The sequence below is a fragment of the Salarias fasciatus genome, chromosome 7 (assembly GCF_902148845.1).
Source record: "Salarias fasciatus chromosome 7, fSalaFa1.1, whole genome shotgun sequence".
Lineage (NCBI taxonomy): Eukaryota > Metazoa > Chordata > Actinopteri > Blenniiformes > Blenniidae > Salarias > Salarias fasciatus.
The window spans coordinates 27,872,160-27,885,811 of record NC_043751.1 but is presented as its reverse complement, the minus strand read 5'-3'; the positions used below and the strand labels follow the sequence as shown (position 1 = coordinate 27,885,811).

At 44.4% G+C, this 13,652-nt stretch overlaps 2 protein-coding genes across 2 annotated transcripts; one reads left to right on the top strand and one right to left on the bottom strand.

Moving 5' to 3' along the window:
* Positions 1–1,022: 1,022 nt before the first annotated feature.
* On the bottom strand, positions 1,023–7,348 carry LOC115392350 (wee1-like protein kinase 2). The gene is made up of 12 exons (XM_030096945.1): positions 7,271–7,348; positions 4,686–4,976; positions 4,343–4,551; positions 3,818–3,875; positions 3,269–3,438; positions 3,038–3,159; positions 2,803–2,949; positions 2,630–2,731; positions 2,271–2,356; positions 2,003–2,173; positions 1,757–1,905; positions 1,023–1,339 (listed from the first exon to the last, which is right to left on the bottom strand). Exons 1-12 carry the CDS (start codon positions 7,346–7,348, stop codon positions 1,174–1,176), a joined length of 1,749 nt encoding a protein of 582 aa, XP_029952805.1. The 3' UTR covers positions 1,023–1,173.
* LOC115391703 (protein LCHN-like) lies at positions 7,142–13,564 on the top strand. Its single transcript, XM_030096034.1, has 9 exons — positions 7,142–7,740; positions 8,810–8,909; positions 9,005–9,163; positions 9,946–10,099; positions 10,203–10,341; positions 10,514–10,645; positions 10,735–10,885; positions 11,017–11,085; positions 11,238–13,564. Exons 1-9 carry the CDS (start codon positions 7,347–7,349, stop codon positions 11,431–11,433), a joined length of 1,494 nt encoding a protein of 497 aa, XP_029951894.1. The 5' UTR covers positions 7,142–7,346; the 3' UTR covers positions 11,434–13,564.
* The last annotated feature ends 88 nt before the right edge of the window (positions 13,565–13,652 follow it).

Here is a 13,652-nt window from a genome sequence, read left to right as displayed (position 1 = left end):
CGGCCAGGGAGAGAAGCTCCTTTTCATAGTCCGAGTCAGCGCAGTCTGCTTGAAGGAAGGCGAAAACCAGGGCGGCTTTCTGGCCCCTCGTCAGACCATGCAGGTCGTCCATCGGAGACTCTCCTGGCCTTTAATTCAACACGTCGACGCAAAAAAAAGTTAGCCAAGCTTCACGCCGCCGACTACTTTCAAAATTCATTTAAACTCACACATGAACTCACGCAGCAGTCTGAAAATGAACAATAAATCTACTTGGAGAAACTTTTTTTTTATCGAGTTGGCGTCAAGCTAACGCTAACGAGATTATCTATCAAGCTAGCGGAACATAAACACCGTCACGCGGTTAAAACAAAACTCGCTTCATTTCGTCTTGTTTTACTCACAATCGCTTCTCGATTTGCTAAATTAATTGATTATCTACTTACAGACTGACTTACGGTAGTGGTGCGCCAGAGAAAGACGACCTGCTGCGGCTTTTCTGGTGCTCCTGCTCGTACTGCCGCCGCCAGTGCGCCGAAACAACAGAGACAGCCTTTATTATGACGCGGCGAAGGCCAAAGTTCAGAGTGGAAGCAGTGACCTGAACGCCGCATGATGCCTTCACGCTCCATCGTTCCTTTAGCTGAACTTTTACTTTCGCTGCAGTGAGCTTAAACGCCTCATAATCAAATCGGAAGATGTGGCCCCTGAAAAGCAGTTTATGTATTTTTTTTTTTTAAACACGGTTTCAAGAGACCTAAGACTGTGCCCGAGAGTGTCTCATTTTCACTTTACCCGTGGCTCCTTGTAAAACTGTGATAAACAATGAAGGCACGTGACTCACAGTTAACTGCAGCCACTGATAAGCAAAGGCACCCTCTGGAAAGTCCCTGGGAAGTTGTTTTTGCAAGACTCTACTGTGACACACATTATTAGAAACACATTTGATAAAAACTTTAAAATGTTTATTTACAGTTAAAAAAAAAAAAGAATGGAACAATTGGACGTGTCTTGTCAAGCACTCTAACAGATGTTGAGGATATCACTTGAGGCAGGTGTTGGAAGTTACATTAATAATTCAAAATCAGTATTATCCAAATACCATCAGTCCATTCAGGAGACAAATCCCTCTAACGTCCGCTACAATCTTCACATCAACAGCGAAAACACATGAGGAGGCTTCACTTCGTGGCATCAGATGTAGGAACCAGGGCAGCCAAAGCTCACAGAGCGCCTTTCCTTCCTCCCAACAAGCCTCCTCCCAGCTCTGGGCACAGAACCCTCTCTGGCAGGAGGTTTTAGGCCAGGAGACAGGTTCTGCATGGGGGACAACGCAGCCTGACGAGCCTCCTGAAGCTCTCTGTGGAGGGAGGGACACTGAAATGTGAATATATTCATACATTACTGTGTGACAGTTGAGGTTAGTTGTCATGAGATTTCTTGACTCACTCTGATAAACAGGACAGAGCATTCAATTAAATATGAAATTACACCATCTGCTGGCCCTATTTATGAAGTTCAGTGTCTTACAGGCTCAGAAATAAGAAGTTCAAGTGTTTTAGATTCAACCATAATCCTCTCTAGTTACTTCAGTACTTCTCATTTCATAATCATGCCAACATTTCCTGGAAGGTCTTATATAATCAAAATTGTCCATCATAGTTTTCCCAAAATAACAATACATCACTTGAATATTAACACTTTAAAGATTGCTGTGGGGCTCAAAACAAATTATAAGCTGTATCTGTAGAGATAGAGGGCAGATTTCATTTTATACTTTTCAAGCATGGCTGTCCTGAACTTCTCCACGTTGAGCTCTCGACGCAGTTGAGCAGCCAGTCTCTCCGTCCTCTTTTCGCTTAAGATTGTGTGCCTGCAAAGGTCCTTGGCAGACGGACGCTTTGTAGGGTCTGGATGCAGCATAGACTGACAAAGAATAAAAACATTTTTTTAATTTGTCCATTTCTGTCAGATATACAAAACAAGACATAAAAAAAGGGGTTTACAGACACATCCCCTGTACCTGAAGCAAAGCTTTAAAGGGAAGTGAAAGCTTCTGTGGCAGTTCAGGAAGTTTCTCCTGTCTAAGATGGTGCCACTGATCTCCATTTCGCGGTAGAGGAGGAGCGCCAGCTGCCAGCAGCACGGTGAGACCCAGAGCAAATATGTCTGCCTTGTGGAGGTGGCTGTAATCCTGGAGAGATCCAAGTAAACACAAGAAACAAAAAACACCAAAGGATCTATTTTTCTTTCCCATTACTGTCAGTTACAGTTGCATATATACGTTTTACCTCGGCCAAAATCTCACTGGCGAGAAAGCGACTGTCCCCCTCCTCAACTTGAGGATTGATCGTGGATGTCACATGACCAAGGTCGCCTGTAGGAAAAGAGAAGTATGAACTTTAAAAAAAAAAGCAGCAACACACGTATGTAGAAATCATTTATCCTCACCAAATTACCCGAGGCCTTTCTGTGTGAACGCAGGATGGGTCACCACACCAAGACAATCACCCACACACAGAATTAAATGACAAAATATTCTAAAAAGAATGTTTCTGCCCTACTGGAGGAAACTGAACTATCCATCACCCGGATGTCCAACTCTCCTCGTCGGAGTTTATCCAACACAGAGTAGAAAAAAAAAAAATACCAATTTTGTAAATGACGCCAGCTGTCGCGCTTCCATCTTCCTCTTCACTCTCCCCCTCACCCACAGCACTCGTGCTGCTACGCTGGCAGATGAATATATTGCCTGAAATGAAATCACAAATTTTAAGCACAAAAGGTTTTCAGGTGAAAACGTTTACAGAGAAAAAGACATACTTGGTTTGATATCTAGGTGCACAAGTCCTGAGCTGTGGATGTACTTCAGACCCATGGACACCTGCAAAAGCAGATCTTTCAACTCGGCCTCTGTGAAAAGATCACCCTGGACCTCCCTCTTCACGATGGCATCGCCGAGGCTCCCACCTGAAACAAACATCCACAACGGCAGCGTCAAACCACAGAAATCTAATATGTCTCTCAGGCGAGGTCATTTCATGTGCGTCACACCTACCATCACAGAATTCATTCTGAATAAGCATGTGGTCATCCTCTGCCCATGCTGAATAATAGCGAACAACATGTGGGTGGTGCCCAAGAACAGCATGTGCATACACCTCCTTGAGGGCCAGCTGCCTGATGGGCCATAAAGCACAGTCACTAATAAGTCCCATAAACAATGACATAAAAATCAAAAGATCAACGCAACTGTCTTTAGCAGAGCCCGGATTAATGACCCACTTACTCGTCATAAGAGCCTGCCAGAGGTCGGCGGGATTGTTTTATGGCGTACAAGCAGCCGTCCAGCCTCTTAACGCATTTGTAAACTGCCCCAAACTCGCCCACGCCGATGCACTCGAGCTGCAGGAACTCGCTCTCATATCGTGACAGCATGCAGGCTTGAACAGCTCGCCTCTGCCAGACAAACAGACGGAGGCCTTTCTGATGAAATCCAAGACATTTCTAAAGGGAGGAGCCCGCGTTACACCGTCATCGATGAGCTCCACAGAGGACAGTCAGGATTTTCTTTGATGTGTCACCAAATATGGTAAAACTTCCACAAGGAAATTGTTTTATATAGAGTCTGACGGCAGCTTCTGTTGTTTTTGTTTTTTTTCACTTTTGGAGATTCCTTCAGAGGAATCCCGGAAGAAGACTTGGCAGCATGTAATTTTGTACATAACAAGAAGTGAGGAGGCAGCTGCATATGACAAAGACTGATGATGAAAGCCTATCAGCTTCATCTGAGAGGGAGGGTTACGTCTACCACCAGCGCTGATAAAAATAGTTGTACCTTTGGTGGGAGAAAGGCTTCGTCATCCTCTTCAGATGATGTGAGGCTGTGTTTCAGACTGAAAGATGGAAAAGGCCAGTTAGACATTTTTATGCTGGAAACAGAAGAGCCAAAGTAAAGCCTGTGTGTAGGGTAACTTAATATCAAAAGGTAAAGACGATTTCAATATTTACTCCAACATCATATGGTCGTTTTTAACCAACGGTTGACACCAATTCTACAATTTTAAAATGTATGATAAAAGGATTGTCCTCTGATTTCAGTTCCCGTCTCAAAATATTACAAAGGACTGACTAAACTTATAAATGATGTGTGGAGGTCATTCACACTGTGTGGAAACCTAATTGTTTTATCATGTGTTACTGTATGGATAACCCTAAGATTCTAAAAACATCCACTTTCATGCTTTCATTTATATCATTATTATCAAAAACAATATCTCCTGTTCATTGTATCCATCTTCTAGTTCTCCTTCTCATCCAAGGTTTTTTTTTTTTTAAACCACTCGGAGTAGGGTGGAGTTACCCAGGAACGTAATCGTCCTCATCATCGCTCATACAACTCTTGGTCCAGTACTGCTCGCTGTTCCTGCGCACGGTGTCAGGAGTGAAAGGATTCACGTTGACAGAAGGTGCCTGCATTAAGTTTGCAGTGGCTAAGGTGAAGCACAGTCTCCTCTGGCGGTGAGGGATCTTAATGTTGGAGACTGGCTGAGACGACTTTGACAGCAAACTCTACATGCAGAGAGGCAGAGAGGGAGAGAGGGAGAGGAATTTATTCAGCTGAAGGAAAACTAGTCTGACATCTGAAGTCGTACTCTTTCAAGTCAGCGAAGGAGAAGAAACTCAGAGTTGAAAATATTCCTAACCTTGGGAGTGTTTGGAGAGCTGCAGAGTCTCAGTTTCTTCCAGGAAGCGTACGGTATCGGGCTGGTGCACAGCATAGGGGAGGATGAAGCATTGAATCTGCTGCGGTGGCGTTGCACTCTGGGCGTCCCGCAGGCGGAGCTGGGCGTGCGGATCCGAGGACTGCGAGTCCTGGACGTGCAGTTGTCCGAGGTGTCACTGCTGCTGCTGCTGCTGCTGCTTCCATCCTCTCCACAGCTGGAAAATTCCAGCTGCTGGCTGGTCCCGGTAAACAACGCTGCCATGCTCAGGGCCTGAGGTTTGGGACAAATGTTCTCAGAAATGTTAACAACAATGTTAAGTAAGTTGTTTCTATTCAACACTCTTAGGGCCAAGAGGACAACAGTCACTGATGGTTTGGGATGACAATCAGCTGTGCTTTCAGACCAACTTTAAGTAATTTATTCAATTAAGCCAAAAAAAAAAAATCTTGTTATTTTATGTGCCCATCAATTTGAGATCAAACTGCAAACTGCTTTTCTAAAGGGTAAAAACCCAAGAAAATCTGTATTACTTTTACCCAACCATTTAAGTCAACACAAATTAAAATTGTGATAATTGATCAGGTTAAAGAATATTGAGGTCAATCACCTGACAAACCAACTTTAGATGACGAATTGTTTAGGTTTATCGAGCTTTGTGTAAAGAAGTGTGCAACCTCGCTTTTCCCCGTCCTGTACATGGAGCTTGCAGCTAATTTGAGGCCACATGGTGACCTTTGCTTTTGTTAACCTGGATTTAAGGAGTAGTGAACGGTACCCACTGAGCATACACACTCCGTTCTCTCACCGAGTTGGTTTAATTCGAAAAATAATGTGTTTAACTTACGAAAGAGTCGATTTCAGCATCACCACCACAACCACAGTTGGATTTCGCGCCACGTATGTATAATACTTCCTGTTTATTTAAATTGGGTCACCATGGGACTCGCTGATTGGTTGAAGTTGCAGGTGACTTATAAAACACCTTTGTACAGTGTCAGGGTGGGAAAATGTTTCTCTTACATCAATATAAAGCGTGGGTTTACTGGAATAATATATATGTTTAAGAAATTGAGTAGATTTCGTTGAATAAAGGACAGCTATATTTTATCAGTAAATGTTAGCTAATAAATGTAACAATCTTGGATAGCACAAGCAAACAACAAAAAAGTAACAGAGTTGAAAATAATAAGTGTGTAAACAGTAATATGGGATCGTTTATGCAAAATTACAATATTGGTTGAATGTCTCCAATGTGAAATATTACATAAGATTGCTTTAAGGTTGGTGGGATTTTTTCCCCTTTCATTTATGCAGAGTGACCTGTAAAGTTTGGCAGTGCAAAACTTAAGATATGTCTTCTTTCCATAATAGCTGTGCTTTGTTTGGGTTTTATTATTTCATTTTATTTATTGCACGAGTGTGTGTGTGTGTGTGTAACTGTGATTTGCTTCAATGCTGTTCCGTTTCATTTTATTTTTATTGAATTTCTTCACTTCCATTTAAAAACAAACAAACTGCCTTTGTACAATCGTAATAATTGACTGAATCCAAGCCAACATGCGTCTATGGGCCCTTCATGGTATGTTACTTGGGTACTGGGGTCCCAAATGGAAAATTCAAGAGGGATGCATACAGATCCACTTTCGCAGGCTTACTTTATGGGTCAATTGTTGGAAATGTTCACATGAACTCAGTAACCCATATCAGGTGCCTCATGGGTGGACTAAATAAATACTGCATTGAGCTCACATGGGAGTTTGTACTTTTAATAGTCTTATTAATACTTTTGTTAAATGAAGTTACGTGAAGTTAAATAAAATTTAAAATAAATACAAAATTTGATAAATACACTTTTTTCTTTCACCCTGTAAAGCACTTTGTGCTGCATTTCCTTGCATAAAAAGTCCTTTATGGATAATATTTTTTTATTGTGCTGATATTACTAACTGTAAACCCTGTCCATATCAACATTTAATATTACTGTTCGTTTTTAAGAGATCTTAAGACACATGTTTCCTCTGACGTTTTCACCCAGTTTGAGACTCTGCTCCTGTTTCAGTGTCCCCATTTTATTGTTTTATTGTATCTTTATTTGCCTTTAGATTTTCGTGATTATTTATGTTTAGCACTTTGTTGCTACAATGGTTGTTTTAAAGTGCTTTAAATAAAGTTGAGTTGAGTTCAGTACTTATTTGATTTATACCATGTCCGATGTGTCACTTTTTCGTGGAGCAATGTCTTTAAATATTTTCTCTGCTCTATTCTTTTGATTGATTAAAACGGTAAATTGAAAATAAATTGTGGCCTGATGATCAGAGCGATGCCTTCAGTGTTATTATATGTAAAATAAACATGCGGAGGAACAATTAGGTCATTGTGGAGCGAGAGAGACACGTGGGCGGAAGTCCGCTACGTCATCACAACAGAGCGACGGGAGGAGGCGAAGCGCTCCGAGCCGCCGCTGATGTGACACGCTTACAAATACACAGAAAACCACCGAGCGGGCGACAGGACACCATGATCCGGCTCCAGCGGCGTGTTTAGTCCGCCCGACCCGTCCGCACCTCGGAGCGCTGTGTTGTTCGTCTCCCTCCGCCTTCACGGTAGTCCTCTCGGAGCAGCGGCAGCGGCAGCGGCAGCATGGTGGAACAGTCGGATCGAGCCCCGCTGCTGGACTGGGAGGAGATCCCACCGCCCGATCCCAACCAGGCGGCCCAGCCGCCGCCTCAGCCGCCGCCGGGAGCGGAGGAAGCCGCCACGCAGAAAAGTTCGCAGCCGCAGACTGGCACTGCGGCTGGCACTGGGTGGAGCAGCGGCAGCACCCCCTCCATCATCACCTGCAGCCCGACGCGGAGCCTGACCACCGTGGTGCTCAGCGAGGACGGCGGCCGGCCGCGGACCGAGCTCTTCGGACACGGGTGGGACCGCACGGCTTTCGGTCCCGTCTGCTTCCCCGGGCTGTCCGCGAGGGACCAGTGGGAGGAAAAGGACCAGATCGTGGCCGTGTTCGTGGTTACATTTGACACCAGATCGGGTAAGACGGACAAGAAATCCCATTTTTATCACCTGTGAAATAAACATCATGTGATGTTTTCATCATCCTCAGTAGAGTTCAAATAGAGACACAGTCCAACATCAATAAACTCACTCAATACTGATAGTTATCTCCACATTCATTACACATAAACTCAAATGATTCAAGCATTTATGAAATGTGCTTACATGTTGTGACCCTTTTTTATGTAAATAATAAATTAATATTTTAGTTTTTGTGTCACGAATGGAGGTTTCACCGTTTCTAAATAGGATAAAACCAAACCTTATTATACCTAATATCTTATGAAAATCAACGTGAATGAAGATGATCATAAAAGGAAAATACATCCTATCACATTATATTTTGATTGAACAACCAAGAGGCACATGCAGTAGTTCATCAATCATAACAAAGTATGAGACCTTGATGTCAATATTTAAATCTCATAGTCAAGGGGTGACTGATTAGATGCATCTCAAACGAGTACAACTGAAATGTTCATTTTGTTCTCAGTTTTTTCTACACATAACAAATAAACAGTTTTTAAAATTATAATTGTGATCATCAGTATTTGTTGTTATGAAATACTTAAATATGTAAATTGTTGAATTTATGGCTTATAAGAAAATTACGAATCAGTTTTGTGTATTAAATATATGCAATTACAGAAAAAAATCACTTTCCCTTTGTGTGTGTCTGTGTTTTTTTAATCTGTCCCTGTCAATTCACAGTATTTATCCCTCATCTGAGAGCAGGGTCCATCCTGTCTGGTTTAGTTGGGACTTGTTGTGGGTCAGTATTGATTAAGCAGACCACACTGAAAGGCAATGGTTAATAAAAACATAATTAAGCATGAGGCCAAGATGTCAGTGCTTCAAACTCAGATGCAAGAGGTGAGAAGTTCAATCCCTGCTGTCGCTGAGTCGGAGCTTCCTCACCGTCCCTGACTTCTCCTCTTCACATGACATACATGAAGAATTAGAGGAAGTGGTCAGAATGAAAGTAGACTGTACAGGAAGTGACCCTGGGCTTTCTGTTTCTGTGTGAATGTGTGCGTGAACCGTAGGGAACATGGTGGAGTGGTGTCTGCCTCAGGACGTCAACCTGGACGGGGTTGAGTTCAAGTCGATGGCCAGCGGCTCTCACCGGATCACCAGTGATTTCATGTATGTGGATTCACCGGGTTTTCCTCCATCCCTGACTGAAGTCAAACAAGCCCTGGTTTTCACTGCGGCTCTCTCTTTGTTTGGCTTCTGGCTAGATATTTCCGTAAAGGCTGTTACTTCGGGCTGGCCTGTTTCGCTAACATGCCTGTGGAGAGTGAGCTGGAGCGAGGAGCCCGGATGAAGTCAGTGGGAATCCTGTCTCCCTCCTACACTCTGCTGTACCGATACATGCACTTCTTGGAGAACCAAGTCAGGTAGGACATGCTGTGTGTGACTGTGTGTGTGTGTGAGAGAGCCTTCTGTCTCTCCTCATTCGAACTCGCTGCCACTCTGTTTGTTTTCTGTTTACCTTGTTTATTTCTCCCCCAACTGTTTTTACAGGTTCCTCTTCATGGTTCTCCGTCCCTCCCTCGCCTCTTTGTATCAGATGTTCTCATCTATTAAACATGAACCTCGAGTTGCCGTTAAAGCTTTTGTGACAAGAAACCCACTGACATTCAGTTTTTCTCTTAGCAAAGAAGTGAAAGAAACCATGACAGCTGCTTCTTTTTCTTTTTTTTTTTTTCCTCCCTCATTTTCTGCATTGCTGCGACTCGGCTTTAGTTTTTTTCATCAAAATCTGACTTTCGTAGTTCCAAGTTATCCTTGACTGCGTCTCAATATGTTTCTCCAAACATTTTCAGTTTGCATAAAGAAGTTAATCCGCTCTGATCTCAGTCAGTGTGTTATAAGGTCTCAGTTTTTGTGAAACAGCAGGCGGTTGGTGTAAGAAAGTCACTCAGCATGGGTCCTACAGTGGTTGAAGTGGTGCAATCACTGCATTTGTGAAATGCTGCTGGCCTCAGATGATCCCAGAGTGTAATTTTAGAACGAGTGATGTCTGCTAACCTGAACGCCGTCTTATATTGACATTTCATTTTCATGCACGTCATGGCGTTTGGACATACTTGACGGTGATTCATTGCGGAGCAAGCAGTGATGTTAATGTTCATCCACAGGATGGAAGGGAGATGCTTTACTGCCTTTTGCTCTGCAGACACCAGCTGCAGTGCCCGGGCCAGTACTCCCCACTGGAGGCCTTCTACGAGGACAAGAAGGCAGTTCTCCCGCCGACGGGGAACGGCCTCGTCAACGCCTGTCCCACCTGGAGCGTCACCACCATCAACCGCTGCATGCACCCGGAGATGAAGGTCAGCCGAGCAACAGAACGATGCTGGAACTGCATCTGCACTGGAAACAGTTTGAAATAATGCTAATAATGATGTGATATCCGTCGCTACTTGCTCGATGCAGATCACCCACCCGGCTGGCTGCATGTCCCAGTTCATCCAGTTTTTCGGGGAGCAGATCATGGTGCTGTGGAAGTTTGCGCTGCTGCGGAAACGTCTCCTCATCTTCTCCCCTCCTCCCGTGGGTGTGGTCTGCTACAGAGGTGAGAAGCTTGAACACACACGCTTGCACAAACACGCTCAGCCCCTTTGAGGTGGTGTATAGTTAACCTAATGAGGGGTGATTAAAAACTTTGAAGCAGATACTTGTATCCAAATAAATTAATAATTGCCTGTTTTCAGAGTTTCACTCAGTGTGTTCTTGCATTCCCTCAGTGTATTGCTGCTGCTGCCTGGCCAACATTTCTTTACCTGGAATCGGAGTGTCTGTGCCTGAGTTACGGCCTTTCTTCTACATCAACATTGCAGACATCACTGCTCTGGAGACGGAGCTGTCGTACGTGGCCTGTGAGTAAACCGCCAAACTGTAAATATTTAACCGTCCACATGTATCCGAATGACTCCCTGCTTGAACGTATGTTGCTGTGCGTGTCAAGGCACCACAGAGAAGATTTTCGAGGAGAAGAAGGAGCTGTATGACGTCTACATCGACAACCAGATTGTGAAAACTCACAGAAGCCATTTGCAGCCGCTTCTGAGACTGAATGCGGCCGATAAGGAGAAGTACAGGAAGCTGACAGAGCAGAGGTACGCTGAAACTCAGCCGCAGCGTTAAGAGATATCTGCTGAAAACACGAGGATCTGTGCTACTGCAGAAACTACTGGCCATGCTGTAAGATTTTTGCAGATTTCTAGTAACTGACGGTTTGTTTCCTCAGGCAATTGTTGCTTTACTCTCAGGAGGTGGAAGAAGACTGCACTGCAAACGAGGAAGATCTTTTTATTCTGTGAGTCCCTAACAACCGTCCTCATCGTCAGCAGTCGTTGCAGCGCAGCGCCACCCTCACAGCTGCTTGTTTATTTATTCTTTTCCCAGTGACTCACTGTGTGATCTCCATTCGCGTCGAAATTGATTCAGCCGTCACTCATCCTGTTGCAGGTTCTTCATGGAGATGAACAACCGCATCTTCCAGACGCTGTCGGAGGTGGCGGGCAGCAACGACCCCACCCTGACCGCCGAGCACGTGAGGGCCATGGGGCTGGATCCTCAGTGCGACCGCTCCTTCCTGGTGGACCTGCTGGAGGTGTACGGCATCGACGTCACGCTGGTCATAGACAACCTCTGCTGTCCCTGAAGCCCGGACGCCACTGGATCGTCTGAGGCCGCCCTACACCTACACACACACACCTACACGCACACACACATACACACACAGAAACTAAAGACACTGCCGCCACCTGGGGACACCATGTTATCCTCTGTGTGTGTGTGTGTGAGAGACTGATCAGTGGCGACTGTTTAAACCACCGGGTGATAAGGACGCTCTCCATGGCGGCTGATAAACTCCTGCCTGGCAGCTGCAGCCGCTCCAGTCCCGCGTCACTCACTCCGTCCTGCTCCCGTCCAGCACCCAACTCTCTTGTACATGTTTGCCTGTTGGGCTTCTGACTGTTGATTAAGACGCCCAGGCCGAAGCACTGGATGGATATTTCTCACTGCAGAGCGACGGACTGCTCTCCGCTGCACTCACTATACCGAAGTCACCACATTTCAACAATCCCTGCAGCTTCTGTCGTGCGGTTTAAATCCCGGAAAGCCAAACGGACTTTTCATCCATATTCATGGATGCTCTTCTTCTTCTTCTTCTTCTTCTGGTAATTGTACATTGTAAAATGAAAGCTTTGTAACCACTTTATTTGCCTTCATAAAGGAAAGCAATAGGAGCCTGTGTGTTGAAAGTTTAGTTTTTACTATTTCTTCACAACTGAGAGGTGAGAACAAGGAAATGTGTTGAGTGCAATCCTCTTTTTTTTCAACAAAGAGGGGTGAGTATAATTAAGATGGAAGATTATTATATGGATTATCTGTTGACCTTAATGCACCTTTCACATCATGTTCGTCGTGTGTGTCTGACAGAAGTAACCAATGCGACTCGCTTTCTTACACAGTGTAGCCTTTTCTTTGGTGGAGGAATTTTCAATGAATGTGACTTTCTAACACTAATGTTGTGGCGAATGCTGCACCGGTTCCACCGCTGGACTCCCTCCTGATGCACGGAGCCATGCTCGACTCTACTGATGTGCTCTGTTTATGCGAAAAGTCTTCAACTGATCTGTTCACGCGTCACTCGGCTTCAAAGAGATCCTCTCCGCTTGTCTGTTTTCATGACAAAGATCTCTTTGTGTACTTCCTTCTTCTTCTTCTTCTTTTTTTTGTTTGCGGGGGAGATCTGTTGACGTCCTGACGGGAGCCGAGGCGAAGCTTTAACTCCTCCTCCTCCTCCCGTCTGTTTCCAGCCGAGGGTTTCTCCCAGTCCTTTCCATCAGCGGCTCGTTGACTGAGTCCAGCTTTAGAGGAGGGCCGAATGTGTGTGTTGAACAGTGCTGGCAGAGCGCGCTCACTCCATCCACCCCATTGCCAATCACAGTAATAATTTGTTCCATGTTGGAACACACGATGTTGATGTTTGCCTTGTTTGAATTTGAGGCGGCGGTTCCTCAACCCTTCTCCGGCACCCCCTCCCCTCCCGCGATGCAAGCTAACACACCAAGTATTTTTAAAATGTCTTTGTTTTTTGTTTTTTTTCACAGTCAAATTCACATATAGAAATTGGGGCATGGAGGGGTTTGACTTACTGACCTCCTCGAAATGTTTTCTGGGTTGGATAAATTATGAAGAGACATATATGGAAGAAATGAACAGCTTAGCTCTTTTTTTTTTTTTTTTCCTTTCAATGGGGCCTTAATGATGTGACTTTTTCCAGCTTCTTACAACAAAGTGACCGACTGGTTTCTGGATGTGCGTCAACCTTGTTTGCTCACCAGATTAGGATCATGTCTCCAGTCGACTCCACCTGATCTGTGCAACTGCGTTTGTTTTACAGATGTGTGTGAAACATGAATGTGAATGTACACCCCACACAGAGAAACACACACACACACACCACTGTATAAAAATGCCTTCTTTGTGGAGCCGCTCACAGGTGTGTACCAGCATTAGCTCAACGAACTGTTTGTACAGCGTGTCACTCTACTGAATGTCAAAGACAGCAGAAGTATTGCGCACACACACACACACACATCACGTCTGAGTAGTGTAACCGTTTTCCTTTTGGTTGTGAATCCAGAGAATTCACCTTTTCCTCATGTGAAACACTGTAAGAGATGTCAGTAATATACACAAGAACCCAATAGCATGAGCAACTGTCAGTTTCACTATACTGCCACTGTAAAACAATAAAACACTGATGAAGTTTAAGTGTCATCCAGTCTTCTAACGCCGCATAGCTTGTTCTTCTTTTAAGGCACCGCTCTGTAACTTCTCATTCCAACCATAATACGAATGTAACTAATC